This window comes from Armigeres subalbatus, chromosome 3 (assembly GCF_024139115.2).
Source record: "Armigeres subalbatus isolate Guangzhou_Male chromosome 3, GZ_Asu_2, whole genome shotgun sequence".
Taxonomy (NCBI): domain Eukaryota; kingdom Metazoa; phylum Arthropoda; class Insecta; order Diptera; family Culicidae; genus Armigeres; species Armigeres subalbatus.
In genome coordinates this window covers 54,285,030-54,305,211 of record NC_085141.1, presented here as the reverse complement: position 1 = coordinate 54,305,211, position 20,182 = coordinate 54,285,030, and the positions used below count along the sequence as shown (strand labels likewise).

Sequence of the window (20,182 nt, the reverse complement as noted above, 5' to 3'; positions counted from 1 at the left end):
TTCTCGTCCATAATTTTCCATCGCTCTACGCGGTCTATACTGTCGTATGCCGCCTTGAAATCAACGAACAGATGGTGCGTTGGGACCTGATATTCACGGCATTTTGGAAGGACTTGCTGCACAGTAAAGATCTGGTCCGTTGTCGAGCGGTCGTCAACGAAGCCGGCTTGACAACTGTCCACAAACTCATTCACTAATGGTAACAGACGTCAGAAGATGATCTGGGATATCACTTTGTAGGCGGCATTAAGGATGGTGATCGCTCGAAAATTCTCACACTCCAGCTTGTCGCCTTTCTTGTAGATGGGGCATATAACCCCTTTCTTCCACTCCTCCGGTAGCTATTCAGTATCCCAGATTTTGACTATCAATTTGTGCAGGCAAGTGGCTAGCTTTTCCGGGCTCATCTTGATGAGCTCAGCACCGATACCATCCTTACCAGCTGCTTTATTGGTCTTTAGCTGTTGGATGGCATCCTTAACTTCCCTCAAGGTGGGGACTAGTTGGCTTCCATCGTCCGCTGAAATGACGTGGTCATCTCCTCCGCTGCCTTGACTTCCACTGCCTGCACTCTCAGCACCATTCAAATGTTCCTCGTAGTGCTGCTTCCACCTTATCCAGACACATCAGACACATTTCGGCTCGCGGCACGAAGCCTTTGCGGGATGCGTTGAGCTTCTGGTAGAACTTGCGTGTTTCTTGAGAACGGCACAGCTGTTCCATCTCCTCGCACTCCGCTTCTCCCAGGCGGCGTTTCTTCTCCTGAAAAAGGCGAATCTACTGTCTCCGCTGCCGTCTATAACGCTCCACGTTCTGCCGGGTACCTTGCTGCAGCGCGACCGCCAGCGCTGCGTCCTTCTCTTCCAGAATCTGTCTGCACTCTTCGTCGAACCATCCGTTCCGTCGACTTCGTCCCACATACCCGACGTTGTTCTCCGCTGCGTCGTTAATGGCTGCTTTAACTGTTTTCCAGCAGTCCTCAAAAGGGGCCCCATCGAGCTCACCCTCTTCCGGCACTGCCGTAATCTGAAAAAGTGACGTATACGCCATTTTCCAAAAATGGTGTTAGCGAGTACTACTCATCGAGATCTTTAACAGAAAAATTGAACGGATAGTTTTGGGCGCAGTTTAACCATCACCAGATAGTGGTCAGAGTCCATGTTAGCGCCACGATATGTCCTGACGTCGATAATGTCGGAGAAGTGCCGTCCATCAATCAGAACGTGGTCGATTTGTGATTCTGTCTGCAGTGGTGACCTCCAGGTGTACCGATACGGAAGGCTGTGTTGGAAGTAGGTGCTGCGAATGGCCATATTCTTGGAGGCATCGAAATCAATTAGTCGTAGGCCGTTTTCGTTCGTCAGCCGGTCAGCGCTGAACTTTCCAATAGTCGGTCTAAACTCCTCCTCTGGCCAACCTGAGCGTTCAAACCTCATATGATGATTTTGACGTCGTGGCTTGGGCAGCTGTCGTACTCACGTTCCAGCTGCGAGTAGAATGCGTCCTCCATCGGCGAGTATGCGTATGCTCCCGATGAAGTTGAGAGATTTGCAGTTCCACGAACCGAGTTTCCAGTCGCTAATCCCTTTTCGTCGCAGTGGTCTTCGCCGATGGTTCCGGTCCGTACTCTCTTGTTGATTGTTTGTTGCGTGAGTTTTTTTTGGCTGGCTTGCAGGGCCTGACACGAAACCCCCTAAATTTCCGGAGGACCATTCCTCCTTATTTCCGGTGGACCATGGTGCACAGTTTCACTTAGTCCCTCGCGGCACTCGGACGATGATCAGCCGCCCCTAACATGGAGAACAGACGCTGTTGTGAGCCGATCCTGACATGTAGAACAGACGCTCAATAAGATTTGCACCTCCGGAGAGGAGCAAACCCCCCTGTCAGCATACCACCATAGTTCCCACCGTGGTTGGTTACCTGATCTTCCCTAAGGTTGCTCGTATTAGGCCTGGTAGCGGGTCACTTTTTAGTGACTTGGTCACTTTTTTTTGGATTGGTCACTAAAGTCACTTTTCTCGGAAAAAGTCACTATTTTTAACTATTTTGAAATTTTTGATTATGTTCCGTGAGCATCGTCGTGAAATGAGAAAAAATGTTGAAAACAATGAAACTTTATTCGTCGAAAGATGCTTTATTCAAGACGGACTTGAAATGACGAATAATAAAAATGGGGGGTCCCGTAGCGTAGTTGGCTACACGTTCGCCTTACAAGCGGATGGTCATGGGTTCGATTCCCAGCCCCCCACCAAACCTTCGTCAGTCGCCGGATTCGCAGCCCATATGGTGGCGTTTTGGGGTACGCGCCTTACCGTCACGGCTGCCTGATGACGACTGACAACTTGTTCTTCTCGGAGGCATTCCTCCAACGTTACCCGGATAACTGGCAATCGAACAATGCAACGATCACTGGATACACGACATGGACAAACGGACACAATGGACTCACGATGAGATGGACTGGCAACGACAACGATAATGAATAATGGAAATCTATAAATAGATTATGTGTGGATTCTGTACAGCAAAATACCACAGTAGTTCTCGGCACAGTAGCGGTTGAGAAACACAGAGTGCCTAACAAATAAAGAAAGGAATAAAAAAAAATAAAAAAAAGTCCACTTAGTACTTTTTGACCCGAACGCTGTTCGGAACTTCTTCGTGACTCCAGATTCGCTCTGAATATCGGTGTTGTCATTAGATTTTCAGCAGCGATTAATTGAAGTGGTTTTGTGTTTATGATTGGGTATATAGTAATGAAAGCAGGATGGCCACAGCGGATTGAGGATCTTAAAACCTTTTTTCAAAACTGTTAAACTTTATACTTTATCAATTGATAAAATATAGAGTTTAACAGTTTTAAATATAGGTTTTAAACTGTTGAATATTCAGATTGATTTTTTTAAATTTTAGATACATTTTTACTGTTGTTTCGAGGAAATCATTAGTGAGCGAGGGCTTGCTCTAATGCTCATTAGTGCATTCTCAAAACAAACAAGCTTATCAGCTTTTATTTTTATAACAATCACTTATATATTTTGAAAAATAAAATAGAATATTCTTTTTTAAATCAAAATGGAGTAATTTGCCACTCTGATTGATTGATACTTGCTGAGATTTCTGTTGAAGTTGCTGAAAATCACATCATTTTTTCCGGGAAATCAGTACTTATTTTCTTGGGTTTACGGCAGCGCGGATTTTTTTCCGAGCTGCAGAAATAAAAAAATAGTGTGTAAGGGATCCCCGTAGAAAGATTAATGTTTCCGTAAGGAGCAAAATGATTGGTCTCTCGTAATCTGCTCAGATAAATATTTAAGAATTTTTCAAAATATATTCTGATTTAAACATTTGAAACTGCATAAACTTTGGATATTCTATCGAGGGAAATCGGTAATTTATTGGTTGGTAGTTCGAACTTCTTAGGCTGGTCGTGAAAAATTCTTTAGGTCTTGAAGTAAATCTTGGGTTTCAGATTTATAAACTATGTAAGTCGAATTAAATCTAAGTGTAAAAATCAATGATGTAAATTTCTGTCATAAAAAGTGCTATTTTTGAACACAAGCAAAGATTTTCTGCATAAGTCCGAATCCATAATAAACATTATTGCAGATTATTCTGTATGACTTGTCTCAAAGTTGTGCTTTTCCAGAGGTGAAGGGGGTGCAAAATTAAAAAAAAATATTATAAAGAATCAAGTAAAACTAAAATTCGATCTAGGCAGCGATGAGCAAAAGGATCTATGCATATCTTTTGTTACGGGTTCAATTATTCCGGTTGACAATAGTTATTTTTCAGTTGCGTCAATCTATTAAAGCCTTCCAGGATATGAGTGGGTTATACACATTTCTAGAAGGAGGCAAATCCATAGTATAATCGTATAATGTTATAAAACTAAATACTAAATCAGTTTTATCCGAATCAGCTCAAATTTTCGGAGGACACTCAAAACATGATACAGAATCAGATGAGCGTTGCGGAGCAAAATCTATTTCTTGAATCACCCTAATAGGTATGCTTACATAAAAGAGCAAAAAACTCACTAACCAATCTTCGATAAACTCTAGAGAAATTTTGTAGTGAAAATTAATTTCAGATTACCGTGGGGCATCGAAATCCGTACACTTAAGCACCTTAGTATATGAAAAAGTCATTAGAAAATAGAAATCGAATGTAAATACACTGAATTCTGTTTTTACACAATTTACACTTTCTCAATTTTACACCCATCCTAAATTTTTAACGCATATTAATTACCATGCGATTTTTCTTTGAATTATTTAGGATTTTTTGAAACATGTTGCAAAGATTTTGGTGGTAAATTGAAGTCACACGATCAAAAATACGAGCGAAAAGAAATCGTGTAAAAACAGAATCCTGTGTAAAGCATTTGTCATCAACACAGGAGCATGGAGGCTTCTACTTTTGAACTGTTTCACATTAACTTATTAAAAACTACGAAAAACATGATAAAATAATGAATTCAATCAACTACTCCTGACTCGAAATCCGTCCACCGTGGACGGATTTCGAATCAAAGGATCAAAATCCGTACAGCTATTTTTAACTAAATATTTGAATTGAAACAGTCTGATTGACATTTACCACTGTAAATAGTTCGATATGCACCATGAGAAGCGATCCCTTCGATTTGTATTCCGCTGATCTTATGTAATGATTCGCAATAAGCAATAAAAACACAGTTACTTTTGGTGCAATTATGCTCTACCCGAAAATAAAACGGCGGCACAAACTCCGCGTTTTGTGGGTGGAGATTTGTTTTTGATTTTTGTTGCTTTAATTTCAAAGCCTTCTTTCCAATTCTATGCCCTAAAAGCTTACTGCCAAGAATCTGAACAGGATAAGATTAATTATTTCTACATGAATTGCCTTAAACCCCCTTTAATTTATTGATATCTCATGAGGTGGATGGATTTCGGTGCTGTACGGATTTCGGTCGCGCACGGTATTCAAATCCAATTCAAATCAAGTCGTCCTTGATTACTGATCGGTTTTCACTAATCGAAAACACGTTGCACAAAAATGTCGTTGCTACTGAAATCGTCCAACAGTCTTCGAAAACTCAATCCAAAAATTTTCCAAGCCAGAAATTTTCTTACGAAGAAAAAGTGTCCTCCGAAAGCTGAAGCGGAACCCACGTGCGCAGGAGGAGGATCCGCGTCCGGCGGCAATGAAATTGCGATGGGATACAAACTACTCAAAAACAAACAAGCCAAGTTCCAAGTCAAGGACAACCTTCCGGTGTGGTTAAAAGGGGGACCAATGGATCGCATGCTGTACATTTCCACGGTGGGGCTATCCATTGTTGGCGTGGGCTATTCTCTGGCATGTATTACGATTTTGGCATTAAAATAATTGAAAATGTTTTTTTATTCGGATGATTTAATAAATTACTCCTCAAAATATAAATGCATTGATTAAACCAATCATCATGTTTTGAAAAAGATACTGCTAACAAAAATATGGTATAAATATGTAATGATAATATTATAATCACCCATCACACATATTTCTAACATTTTATTAGCACAAATTCTAATAAATAAGTATCGCTCAAAATCTGATGAGAGGACTAATCTACTTTCTTCAACCAATCGCCGAATCTAGTCGAACTCCAGTTGCTTCGCCAAACGCTTTATTTCATTATCCAGCGATTTGTTCTTTAGTTCGCAGATGTAATTGTTTCGGTTTGAGCAGTCCTGTCCAGAATATCCGTAAGTGTACAATGCTCCGTTGTAAGTTAGCTTCAAGCATCTACCCGTACCAACGATTTCCAGCGTTGGTTCTGTTTGCTTGGGTGGTTTGTTGACAATTTTGTTCCCATCCCTTTTAGTGTCCGGTTGTACAGTAGTTGTCGAAGTTGTGCTCGTTCCGACCTTAGCGCCAGTTGACATCGATGTTAGGTTTGTATTCGGATTGACCGGTTTGGCTGATTGAGTCCAAATCCACAGCAGACCCGGGTTCAACCCACCGAGCCAGAATTCTTTTCCACGTTTCAGTTGGTTGTTTAAAATGTACGCCACGACATCTTGGAACTCCGTACTGGTTTCAAATTCCGCTAGATGTCCACCATAGGACTTACACAACGTGCTAGCCGATTTCCAGTTTAAGCCACGATCAACACCAAAGTGGTAGCATATGTCTTGGACGCGGGTAAAGTTGTCCGGGCAGGTTTCTAAAAATACAAGATTTTTCATTAGACTAATATGAAACAGCCAACCATCTTATCTCACCAAGTTTTTGGTTGTTTCCTGCCATCAGATAGTAAATGATTTGCTCTGCCCTTCTTAGGCGATTTTCCATATAATCTACGCGATAGACCAGTTTCTCGATGGCTCCCAGTAGATATAAATCCGTTTCAGAGACCTCACGGGGCGACGAGAGCAATTCTGTTGGAGTTGCTCCACCAAAAGTTTGTCGCATTGGCGTAAATGTACTTTGCGCCGACGGAGGTGTCAGTTGGTTCTCAGCGTACCCCGAGGGACCAATTACTTTCCCTGCAGGGGCACCCATTTCAACGGCTTCCCCGATGCGCTTGTTGATGTAAAAGCTGGATGCCGGAATGTACTGGTGAGTCTGCCCTACTCCAACCTGTGTGGCTTGCATTACGCGCGATTGCCGCACTGAGGTGTTTTGTCTGGAATGAGATTAAAATGTTTTATATAAGATACATTTTTGGGATGAAGTAATCCTGTGAAGGATGATTTGTATTGCGATCATTCAAAGATAAGACAATATTTTCAAAGACTTTCGCAATATCTCATAAAACACCTTAAAATTGCAAACTTAGCTACCTACACGGACAGATAAATCAATCCAAAATTTGAGTTAAATATACGCACTGTTGAGAATATCGCAGAAAAAATTTACCCACATTTGGGTAGTTTTGCCTTTCCTTAATTGTTGTCAAAACTAGAGCAAGATGCAAGCACCTCACCGGGGTTGCTCAGCCCAATAACCCAAATTTGAGTAAATTCAATATTCTCAATTTTGGGTTGATTAAGGTCTACTTTGGATAAATTAAACTCAGCTTTGGGTAAATTGTTTACATGTGATTAAAGGCAAACTACCTAGTCCAAGAAAAATAATTTTACTCAAATTTGGGTTAGTGGCCCAAACTACGGTTTTGAGTGAAAACAACCCAGTTTTGGGTAGTTTTGGTTTTTGGTTTGCTGCCGTAATCTGGAAAAGTGACGTAACAGCCATTTTACAACATACATGTTTTCCATTTTTCTGTTAAAGAGCTCGATGAGTAGTACTCGTTAACACCAGGTGGGTGTCATCCATATCTCGCACAATGGGCTTGTTTTGCAGCCAACATTGCGCGACTGGCCCCCACTGACATTTCTGGATCCCAATGGGAATCAAATTAGATGTTGGTATACAATACAAATACTACCATACATTTTACTTGGAGATGTTGGCTGCAAAAACATGGTGCCGTGCCAGGTGGCTGGTTAACACCATTTTTGGAAAATGGCGTATACGTCACTTTTTCAGATTACGGCAGTATGTGTATCAATTTTTGTATGTGTGGTTTGTGCAGTTCACGGGGGCCATTCTAAATAAATATCGATTGGTTACTAACTAGTGCTAGTGGAAACGTTAAAGATTTCTCCAAAATTCTTTTCATCGATCTATGAAGGTTAACAACTATCGACAGCGATGGATGCCATTTTATGAAAAAAATCAAAATTTTAACACAAAAAATTTCTAACGATCTTTTCCAAAATTTCGTTACAAATTGATGCCGTTTGAAAAATATGCTTTTTTACAGTTTTCATTTATTTGCTTACCCGTAAATACCCAAGACGAACTTTTAATTTTGAAAACCATGACACTTTTGCTTGTAATCAGACGAGTTTGTACTATTCTACCGTAATCTGAAAAAGTGACGTATGCGCCATTTTACAACATACATGTTTTCCATTTTTCTGTTAAAGAGTACGATGAGTACTACTCGTTAACACCATTTTTGGAAAAGTGACGTATAACTTTGCCAGATTACGGCAGTATTGTATCATTTAATTCCACCCTTTTATTGTACTCGACCGTACCGGTAATACCGACTAAACTCCCTTGGGCTCCGCCATCGTTTTCCCCAGGAACTACTGCCTGTACTACTTCTGGGGGGTGTGAATGTGAGTGTGTGTGTGTGTGTGTATGTGAGTGTTTTTTTTACAAGCAGTAATGCATTATGCACTGACCCAACACACGCGTAGTAGTTGCCAAGCTACCACATGGCAGTGTACCGGAATGTGGGACTCTCGGCCACTAAACCCTCCTTGGGCACTCTCCGTGAACCACGTGTGCCTAACTGTGGGTGTGTGGATTCAACTCACTACCACCCTGCCGCCGAAGCAGCTTCTTCAAATGTCAATCGTACCATGTGAGTCTTATTTGGGTGCTCACCCCAACACTCCACTGGCATGCCTCGAGGTGTCAATAGCGGTATGTAGGGACGGTGTCAGGCCATTTAGCCGAATGTCGTTTGGTACCTTTTTCCATTTTCCTTCTTTCTTCTTCCTTGGTTTTTCTTTTTCTACCTTCTCCCTTCCTCCTATTTTCTTCTTCCTTCTGTCTTCTAACTTCTCCCTTTTTCTTTTATCTTTCTTCTTCCTTCATCTTTTTCTTCCTTCTTCCTTTATCTTTTTCTTCCTTCTTCCTTTTTCTATCTTCCTTCTTCCTTTTTTCCCTCTTCCTTCTTACTTCTTCCTACTCATTCTTTCTTCTTCTTCTGCCTTCTTCTTTTTTCTTTTTTCCTTCTTCTTCCTTCTTCCTTCTAGCTTCTTCCGTCTTGCTTCTTCCTTTTTCTTGCTTTTTCCTTCTTGCTTCTTCCTTCTTCCTTCATCTTTCTCTTCCTTCTTCATTTTTCCTTCTTCCTTCATCTTTTTATTCCTTCTTTCCTCCTTATTCCTTCTTCCTTCTTGCTTCTTGCTCCTTCCTTCTTGCTTCTTCTTTTTCCCTTCTTCCTCCTTCCTATTTCCTTCTTGCTTCTTCCTTCTTCCTTCTTCCTTCTTCCTTCTTCCTTCTTCCTTCTTCCTTCTTTCTTTTTCCTTCATGCTTCTTGCCTTATCCATCTTCCTTCTTCCTTCCTCATTCTTCCTTCTACATCCTTCCTCTTTCCTTATTTCTTTCAACTTTTTCCTTTTTCCTTCTTTCTTCTTCCTTCATATTTTTCTTCCTCCTTCCTTCATCCTTCTTCCTTCGTCCTTCTTCCATCTTCCTTCTTTTTTCACACACTTATTAAGAAAACGTATTTCAACTATTCGGACAAACGGCATTCGGCCATATGGCGTTCGGTCAAACGACCCTTTCGGCCAAATGCCATTCGGCCAAACGACAGTTGGCCAAACGGCATTCGGCCAAATGACCCTAAACCGTAGGGACGAATCAATAATACTACGCTACGACACGCCGCAGCATGCGCAGTCCACACTCACACTTCTGCCGTGCTTCGAGGTGACAATAGTGGTGACGCACTATGACACTCCTGCTTCAACACAAGCAGATCTCTCGCTCTCTGCTGGAAATCTGTGACATAAGGTCGAAAGGACAAAAGGTCGAAAGACAAAAGGCCGAAAATACAAAAGGTCGAAAGGACAAAAGGTCGAAAAGAGAAAACGTCGAAAGGAACAGAAGGACAAAAGGTCGAAAGGCACAAAAGGTCAAAAAGGATAAAAGGTCGAAAGGGACAAAAGGTCGATCAAGAACAAGTTGATAACAAGTTGGGTGTATTCCAAAAGAATTTGTGAAATGCATTTAAGCAGAAATATAACACTTATCACATCAATCAAAGTTGAAGAATGAGCAATTACTAGTAATTACTATAAAACAATATTATGAATATCTAGATAGTTCTGTTAGAGATTGTCGTAGCCAAGGAAATCCGTTAACCAACTTACTTTTTTTGTTGAAAATAAGCGTTGGATACTTGCAAACAAATGACGTGTTCACGCCTCAAGAAACGAACACTGAATGATCTTCATTTATTTTCTTTGTCCCTTTCCAACAATCTAGAATTCCATGTCAGCCTACTGAGATTCAATTTCAAATTTCTTCTCAGTATGCTGGCATTTCGAATGCCTACTACGATAGAATTTCAAAATCGTTATCATTTTGTTTTATTTAAATTCTATTTTATTTATCAATGTAACCAAAAACTGGAAATGCTTTTTTTCAAGCTCACTTTATTTCCCACAATATTCACCGTTTCTACTCTTTCACTGTTTATTCTGATAAGCAAATTATTTGAAGCTGTTTATACGAAAGTATAAATTTAATTGTATTATTATTTTACACCCGCGCATGTATTTCAATATCAATAACAGGTGTAAATTTATTGCTTTTAGCAATAAAGCATTGACGCTGTCCCAAAACTGCTGAGTTGAAAACAATTGGTCTACTAAACCATTAACTAAACCAATCAAATCCAATCCAAAATTAAATTCCATCCAAATCCAATCCAAATCCAATTCAAATACAATCTGAATCCAATCCCAATCCAGATCCAATCCAAATCAAATCCAAATCCAATCCAAAATTAAATTCCATCCAAATCCAATCCAAATCCAATTCAAATACAATCTGAATCCAATCCCAATCCAGATCCAATCCAAATCAAATCCAAACCCAATCCAAATCCATCCAAATCCAATCCAAATCCATCCAAATCCAATCCAAATCCAGTCCAAATCCAATCCAAATCTAATACAAATCCAATCCAATCCAAATCCAATAGAAATCCAATCCAAATCCAATCCAAATCCAATTCAAATCCAATCCAAATCCAATCCAAATCCAATCCAAATCCAATCCAAATCCAATCAAAATCCAATCCAAATCCAATCCAAATCCATTCCAAATCCAATCCAAATTCAATCCAAATCCAATCCAAATCCAATCCAAATCCAATCCAAATCCAATTCAAATCCAATTCAATCCAAATCCAATTCAAATCCAATCCAATCCAAATCCACTCCAAATCCACTCCAATTCCAATTCAAATCCAATCCAAATCAATCCAAATCAATCCAATCCAAATCAATCAATCCAAATCAATCCAAATCAAATCAATCAAATCAATTCAAATACAATCTGAATCAATCCCAATCCAGATCAATCCAAATCCACTCCAAATCCAATCCAAATCAACCCAAATCAATCCAAATCAATCCAAATCAATCCAAATCAATCAAATCAATCCAAATCAATCCAAATCAATCCAAATCAACCCAAATCCAACCCAAATCAATCCAAATCAATCAAATCAATCCAAATCAATCCAAATCCAAATCAATCCAAATCAATCCAAATCAATCCAAATCAATCCAAATCTAATCCAAATCAAATCAATCCAAATCAATCAAATCCAAACCAATCCAAATCCAATCCAAATCCAATCCAAATCCAATCCAAATCCAATCCAAATCCAATCCAAATCCAATCCAAATCCAATCCAAATCCAATCCAAATCCAATCCAAATCCAATCCAAATCCAATCCAAATCCAATCCAAATCCACTCCAAATCCAATCAATAGCCCGAATCCAATCCAAATCCAATCCAAACAAAATCCAATCCAAATTCAATGAAGGGGTAGAAGCAATTCTTCATGATTTGTTCAATCTAACGCATACTCATTTTCATCCAATTGCTAAGGATCAATGCATTTGGTACCTGGTAAGTCGCAAAATTATAGGATTCTGTCAGGTCTGTCAGGCTTATCCAAAAAGTTTGAGAACTTCTGATCTAAACAACGTTATAGGAAACGGCTACTTGCCGAATCTCACATCTCTGGGGGTCAAGCTTACGATCTTTAGATCAATAGCCCTTAACTCTTTATTCGTCCAGTTGGATTTCACTTTTCAAATTCCAGATGGCGGATAAACTTCAATATTAAATCCGCGATGTTTCATTTTGGTTTGCATTTTTCAATGAAGCTTTTTCCATAAAATTTGCTTCATGGCATTATTTTTTGCCATCTTCACTTCTTATATAAAAGGCTTACCATTTTTATTTGGACGATTTTTCCTTGTCTTCTAACTCAACTTGCATTCACTCACTAGCACACCATCGGCACCAAGTGCATGCATTACAAACCAAACTAATATCTCTCTTTAATGATTTTGTCTCCCTGGGCAATTTTGTAGAAGGCACTAGTTTTCCAAGCCCCACAGATTCCGAAATATTCAACCTAACTGCCAATATAATGAATTTCGAATTATGTTGAACACTCACTCGATGATTATAATATTCTAGATAACCTTGTAGAAGACGCAAATTTTGCAAATCATCTGATTTTTGCTTGTTTCATCCTCGATCGATTGCCTGCCAACTAAATTGGCATACTCTTCTTTTGCCGATTCATCTATGAACTTGTCTACATGGCTTACCATTATTTTTTGCCATATCGTTTTCTTTTCTCTGGCTTACCAATTTCTTTTGCCAGGCATGGCTTACCATAATTTTTTGCCATTTTTGTTGCCGGTTTGAGGCTTACCATTTTTTTTGCGCTCTACATATTATGGCTCACCATTATTTTTTGCCATTTTATTTTCCAGCTGAGGCTTACTTTTATTTTTTTTGCCTTTCAGACCTCATGGCTTATCATTATTTTTTTGCCAAATTTTCCTGCGTCTTAGGCTTACCATTATTTTTTGCCCAATTTCTTTCCTTTTTCAAACTCCTGCTAACTTATCTTACCATTCGTGGGAGCAACGACCACGTCATTGTCGTAGCCAAGCAAATCCGTTAACCAACTTACTTTTTTTTGTTGAAAATAAGCGTTGGACACTTGCAAACAAATGACGTGTTCACGCCTCAAGAAACGAACACTGAATGATCTTCATTTATTTTCTTTGTCCCTTTCCAACAATCTAGAATTCCATGTCAGCCTACTGAGATTCAATTTCAAATTTCTTCTCAGTATGCTGGCATTTCGAATGCCTACTACGATAGAATTTCAAAATCGTTATCATTTTGTTTTATTTAAATTCTATTTTATTTATCAATGTAACCAAAAACTGGAAATGCTTTTTTTCAGGCTCACTTTATTTCCCACAGAGATAAAAAAAAATGATTTAGGAAATGAATAAAACTTGTATTGCGTGTATTGCGCGAGACAGAGTTGTCCTATACAGTTGGCAAAAAAGTTGTTCTTTTATTCTAAACTATTTTTAGCAACTGAATAAAATTCATTCAATGAGTGCAAATAATAGATGAATATCTAGGTTTTCTGAATGTCACTTCGATCTGTCAAAATGGTGTACACCCGATTCTTTTTTTACACGGGGGATGCGTTCCGTGTAAAAAAAAGTTTTCAGTTCAAAATTCGAAAATCCGTGTAAAAAAAGTTTTATGATATCTCGACGAATCATGCAAAATGGAGCAACTTTGCAAAAATTTTGTTTGGGATATTTTTTACACGGCCGTGTAATAAAAAATCCGTGTAAAAACAGTATCGGGTGGATTCCGCAGCCACGCAGGCGCACGCATTGAAAATACACCGGCGTGTAATATACGCCGATGTATTTGATGTGCGGCGTGCACCATTTTGACAGATCGAAGTGACATTCAGAAAGCTTTGCATTCATCTATTAGTTGTACTCACTGAATCAATTTTATTTAATTGTTAAAATTGTGAAAAATAAAAGAGCAGAGTTTTTGCTAACTGTGTACACACTTAACACATTTCACCGTATTCGGTAAATTTTACCGAAATCTCAACAGCAGAACTGTTCGGTAATATATTTTACGGATTTTTTGTAATTTTTTCCATTGCTCAACTGTCAAAATCACCGAAAATCAGTTAAATTATTTACCGAACAGTTCTGCTGTTGAGATTTCGGTAAAATTTTACCGAATTCGGCGATTTATTTTAAGTGTGTAGGGCAACTCTGGTGCTAGATTGACTCTCTGCGTTTCAGTTCCTTGTCCATTTCGACCTTTTGTCCCTTTCGACCTTTTGATCTTATTGATCTTTAGTTTCTTTCGACCTTTTGTCCCGTTCGACGTTTTGTTCCGTTCGACGTTTTGTCCTTTCGACATTTTGTCCTTTTCGACCATTTGTCCCTTCGAACTTTTGTCTTTCGACCTTTTGTCCCTAACCCCTTTGCTGAAACAGCACACGCACTGCCCTACCGAAGTAGGGACACTGCCCATGCACTCCCTGGGCTCCTGTGCGCTTTGATAGGGCCTTCTTGCGGACACACGTAGCTTTTTGTAGAGGTTTAACAGAGCCCACTGCCAAATCCCACCACGTCCTAGGCAAGCCCCCTAACTCGCAGAGGCTGTGGGGAGGGGTCGTAAAGCTCTTGGACATAGTACCTGCTGCCTCGAATATGTATGTGAGTGTGTGTGTATGTGTACAAACTTTGTAGACACACTTTTTGGAATTCAGCATTATCCGATTTACTCGCAACAAGTTGCATTCGACGGGGAATGCGGTCCCATTGTTTGCTATTAAAAATTGTCTCGATCGGACATTGAATTTCGGAGTTATTGAAAATTATTGTTCTAAATACTCTTATGTGAATATGTACATTATGTGGCAGATATTTATTTGAAAAATGTATTGGAAGTAACCACTTTCCCTTCGATGGAACTCGAACCCACGACCCTCAGTACGCTAAACTGGTGCTGTAACCAAGCTACGAAGGACCTCCGTCGGCCTTCGCATCACATATGAGTTTTCGGTTCACATATGAGTTTTCGGTTCACATATGAGTTTTCAGAACATTGTAAATTAATGTCCAAGTCGGGTGGTTTAATACCCGGAATATAGGCAATTAACTTTGATTGAACTGAAAAATTATTGTTTTTCTTTCCAACGGTCTCGCGACGTGGTAAACTTGGAGCACCTACAATATTCTAATGAGTACAAGGCGTAAGTGTAAAAAATACGACTAAATTGATACTTTTGTTGTTAACATCATTGGCGCATGATTAATTTTGAGCAACCCTTAATTATGTCCGATTTAGCTCAAATTTTGCATAGGGGAATATTTTTGGCTATGAAAATGTTTGTGCATCGTCCGGTGTTGAAGTACCGTCGTGTGGGGCTTCTTTTGATAAATCAGGGGCTACTTCGGACATTTTAAAACAAGAATTATAACGAAAATTACTATTAAATTGTCATTATCACCAATCGGGTGTCTTGTTGATAGTTGGATGGTAACTTTCTGTTTCAAATTTGGTATTTTTTCCGTTTATTTTTTTCAAAAAATCAAAAATCCAAAGTAGCCCCCGGAATCAAAAGAAGCCCCGCACGACGGTACCACAAATGTTCTAAGAGAAAAAATCGATTTAAAAAAAAAATTAAGTAACATCAGATCTTGACGTTTAATGCATTTTTAAGTCATTTGGCATCAAAAACAAAAAAATCGACTTTCGACTTTTCTTTTGGTACCCTTTTGGAAAAAAAATCATCGGTAATAATTTCAAAACTTTGATGAATTTTAGGCACCCCTAAATCATGATTGAGCTCAAGTTTTGCATGGGGTTACACACTTAAAATAAATCGCCGAATTCGGTTAAATTTTACCGAAATCTCAACAGCAGAACTGTTCGGTAAATAATTTAACTGATTTTCGGTGATTTTGACAGTTGAGCAATGGAAAAAATTACAAAAAATCTGTAAAATAAATTACCGAACAGTTCTGCTGTTGAGATTTCGGTAAAATTTACCGAATACGGTGAAATGAGTTAAGTGTGTATATTTTGGGATAATAAAACTTGTGAGCAATGTCGTCTATTGAAATTCGAAAACGTCATTTTCATTAGCACCCTACTGGGGACATCACGGAAGTAATGGTTGATTCGGTGGATCATTAGATAATTTTCGGTATTCCATTTCATTCAAACTTCAGAACAATTTGGAGGTCTCAAAAGATCTCAAGTGACTACTGCAGCTTAGGACATTATGGAAGTCATGGTTGATTCCGTAGACCATTTGATTCAAACTGTAGGACAGTTTGGAGATTATACAACATCTAATATACTTGGGTTTGAAATGCAAATAAAAAAAAACCTGGAGGACATAATTGGGTTAATACCGCGACTGGGGTAGTTGTGGTTGATTCAGTAGACCATTTGATTCGAACTCTAGAACAAATCGGAATTCTTACAACATCTCATATGCTGGGATTTGTATTGCAAATAGAAGACAAATACTCGAAGGACGTAATTTATTTGACATCACGGCTAAGTACATCAAGGAAGTCGTCATTGATGCGGTAGACCATGTGATTCAAACTCCAGGACGATTTGGAGATCGTAAAATATCTCATATACACTAATTTGAGACAAAAATGCTTTAAAAAAAATCAAATACTCGGAGGACATAATTGGGTTGATACCTTGACCGGGGACATTATGGAAGTCTTCATTGATTCGGTAGGCTCTTTGGTTCAAATTCCAGGACAATTCGTCTAGATCCTAGAACGTCATAGTTTATTATCAAACAGGTTTTTTGAATAGTTCGCATTTAATTTAACAAGTTCGCAGAAGACAACATGCATCGACATATTTTCATACACCCTGTACCTAAGTTTCGACCATAATGATTCTCATTTCGGAATTCTGAGCTAAATCTTTCAGTTTTAAAATGTTTTTGCTTGTTTCTGGTCTTTGGTAAATGAAACATTGCGTTGAACCCACAGAAAATCCACAAAAATCGATAAAAATCCTGGTGGTATTTAGAAAAGGTTCCTTTCCTTACTACGGCGGGAATCGAACCCACACTCCACAACATGCAAATGCGTCCCGGTGACTGACGCCGCAAACCACACGGCCGAGAATAGCACTGTAAACTACTTGTTAAACTAGTGAATCTATTGACAGCATTTTATGATATTGTATAATGTTGATTACCACACTTATCCATAGAAACCTAAAAGTTAAATCTCACTACATTAGTAAAAAATAAATAGAAAAGCCTAATACCAAACAAAAAAAACTTTAAACAATAACAAAATAAGTAGAGCTTACCCAAGCGTATATTCCTCAAGTAAAGAAGACCACATGCCGTCTGACTCCGGTTCAGTCCATTGTGCCGGACTAAGCTTCACGAAGGATTTTCTACCACCTTTTTCTATCACATAGATCCCATTAACGCTTGCAAACAACTGCTGCAGCGTGACAATCCAAACCGCGATTAGCAGCACCAACCAACAGTTTAACCTCATTTTGCGCGCTTTGCTGCTACCGCCTTCACATGCACTCATATTTCCGCGTAAGATTCAACCGTTCGAAAAATTTCTCCTCGCAGATTGGTTCACACCTGAGGCTATACCTCGTTCAACTGCAGCTGCCTACGAAGAAAGCCCAATCGCCTTCAGAGCTTAGTCGGTCAGGTTTTTTTTTAAATACACTACCAACAAAAAAGTAATCACGGTGCTTTTTCGTCGTCGTTGTCACCGAGGTCCAACATTATTTCATCACACTAAATTTACAATGTTTTGTTAAAATCTCCTAATCATTATCTAACTCACGAATTAAATATCTCGAAACCTCTTCCACCGAAAGAAATTATAATAGTTTGAAAGGCAAATGACATGGTCTGATTTTAATTTCATAATCCACAAAATTAATCTATCATTTTTTTTTTAATATTGTGTCATTAGAGATTTTTATCATTTGCCCGTCCAAGTGTATCATATGCCATCATATAGCAATTAATAGTCTGTTATTGTAAGCTTCCGTAATGAATCTAAGGAAAACCAAAGGTACAAACACGTTCGATAGTAATCGTATTTCTGATACCGTGCAGACTGCTTTTTACTTCATGTCACTTTCATTTGGAATGAATCAACATGCTTTAGCGCCACCTTTACTTTTCACACACTCCGGCCTATGGCGCGCGATTGTCAGAGACACCACCCGCGACCACACTTGTCTAGTCACTCACGCTGCATTACTCAATACACGCAGCTGATCTAACCGGAATGTCCCACCTAGACGACTCCGGTTGGCGTGGATCAAAGACCTTGTTCAACGCGAATTACTTAATCTTGATGACACATTCAGGGTGACAGTACCGTTACTGATGGAACACTTGCACCGCCATGCCGCGATTGTCCGATAAGTTAAACGCGGGATATCATTGATGAAGATACATCCGCTTCAGGCACACAGCCTTTCTTTCATGAACGTTGAAGACTATAGCGAAAAATAAGCACACGACGCGTGTGCACCGTTCAATCGATCGAGCCCGTCTGCGAGAGAGAGATTTGGCGAAATGGTGGTGGGACCAGTTGATCCTTAGTCGTGGGGGGCCTGCTGGTTGGGTTCGATTTGGTTTAAACCCGGGCCGGTGATGTGGGCAGGACGTTTCGCAGAAAGTGTCAAGAAAATTTGATTGATGTCATTCGCCGGTGTATACGCCTCTGGATATCGCTTTCGTGTGGGATTGCATGCATATCGGAAATAAGTTGAGAGAGTGGAAGAAAGGTTCATAAAAGAGGCAATATTATTTGCATTCAATGTTTTGGTAAAAAATATCACTTTCTTTCGGCTTCAATAGGAACGAGTTTTGTTCGGTAGGACACTTAATCGGTTGCTGCATGATTTTCGGCAAATATGATTTTGAAGACAATCATCAAAAACAGTATGTATCATCAATAAAAACTTGTTTCGCAGCTAAATATAGCACCTAGTCACTTGTGGAAATAGTCAATGGATAGGGATTTTCCAATATATGAATAATATGTGCATAATTCGTTGAACTCTACTTCTCACTAAATATTCAACACTGTAGTAGATAGGGTGTTGAGTTGGATCGCATACTGCATACTATCAAAGTTCAAAATCCGATAGATTGTTTGAAAGAGCTGGTGTTTGTCAAGGTTGAATACTGAGGCCCATATTGTATAACATTTTTACTTCTGATTTACCTTCGGAGTGTCAAAAATCGTTGTTCGCAGATAACAAAGGTAATTTTTGTTGGACTGCAGAAAGTGTGGATACTTCCACTTATTTGCCAAAATGAAACCTTCCAGTAGACGTATTGTTACCTTGAATGACGTTCTAATAAATTAATCTGGCGAAGTAGAATATTAAGAACTTATGCTAGATAAAAAATTCACTTCCAAAAATCACATTGAAAGAATTCAAGTCATTAGAACAAACATAATAAAATTTTGAAGATGATTCTGACGTTGCCCTCCCCTCTTTCCACTTTAATTTTCCTAACGTGTTCGTCTCAGTATGATCCGAATCGCACTTTCGAATTGTTATAACTTTTGAACGCAACAATTTGAAGGTCTGAAACTTCTTGACTTTTATGTCCAAATCGGATGTTCAATTCATACTGGAGATCAGACGAATGGGTCTACCAAGACAACTGTTCTCGATATCAAGGCAACAACAATCCATGGGGTCCATATAGGCCTTTAGAGCACATCTACATGATTTAAGATTTAGAAATGTCCAAATCGGATGTTCTAAGTTCTCCGAATCATTCTGGAGTTCGAACCAATTGGTCTACCAAATCAACAAGGCCAATACCAGGTTTTGCAGAAATCGCTCTCAATAGATAACGAACAACGATAAAACAAGGCAAAAACAGTTCCGAATCATAACAAGCCATGATAACAAATTTATAAAACTTGTATACAAGTGCGAAAAAACAGTATCGGATAGGCAGCGCCCACAGAGAAGCGATGATGCTCGCTTTGTTCTCGACATTTATCATGAGGTACAGCCTCCCGTATCAGTTCTTTATCATGACAGCTTACGAATAAAGTCTCCCATGGTATACTACATATCGTATATGTATACAGAGATGATAAGTTTCATTCTTTTTTGGATTCAATCCCTGCTCAATGCAAAGCCAATAGCAACCCATAGTGTCTATACAGGCCCTTAAAGGTCATGTGCATGATTTACGATTTAGATATGCCGGATGTTCTAAGTTCTCCAAATCATTCTGGAGTTCAGACCTATTGATCTACCATATCAGCTGGGCTCAATTCAAAGACAATAGCAACCCATACAAGCCCTAGAGGCCATGTGCACTACTCTCTTGCAAGCGAAAAGTATAACACAGGTAGCTGACTTCATAAGAGGAATTGATGATTTTCTTCAAATCACAGAGGAATTAGCATCTTTGACCCAATGAGTGGAGCGACTACCATAAAAGACCCAAGGGAAACTTTTAAGAC

The 20,182-nt window shown here is 39.1% G+C and overlaps 1 protein-coding gene across 5 annotated transcripts; it reads right to left on the bottom strand.

Moving 5' to 3' along the window:
• Window positions 1–4,991: 4,991 nt before the first annotated feature.
• LOC134227561 (uncharacterized) lies at window positions 4,992–18,242 on the bottom strand. Of its 5 annotated transcripts, none has more exons than XM_062709145.1 (4): window positions 17,784–18,242; window positions 17,010–17,332; window positions 6,255–6,658; window positions 4,992–6,196 (listed from the first exon to the last, which is right to left on the bottom strand). In XM_062709145.1, exons 2-4 carry the CDS (start codon window positions 17,243–17,245, stop codon window positions 5,625–5,627), a joined length of 1,212 nt encoding a protein of 403 aa, XP_062565129.1. In that variant the 5' UTR covers window positions 17,246–17,332; window positions 17,784–18,242; the 3' UTR covers window positions 4,992–5,624. The 5 variants fall into 5 exon arrangements, with proteins under 5 accessions (XP_062565129.1, XP_062565127.1, XP_062565130.1 ...); XM_062709143.1 differs by having other exon boundaries at window positions 17,010–17,463; window positions 17,855–18,242; XM_062709146.1 differs by having other exon boundaries at window positions 17,929–18,242.
• Window positions 18,243–20,182: the final 1,940 nt, after the last annotated feature.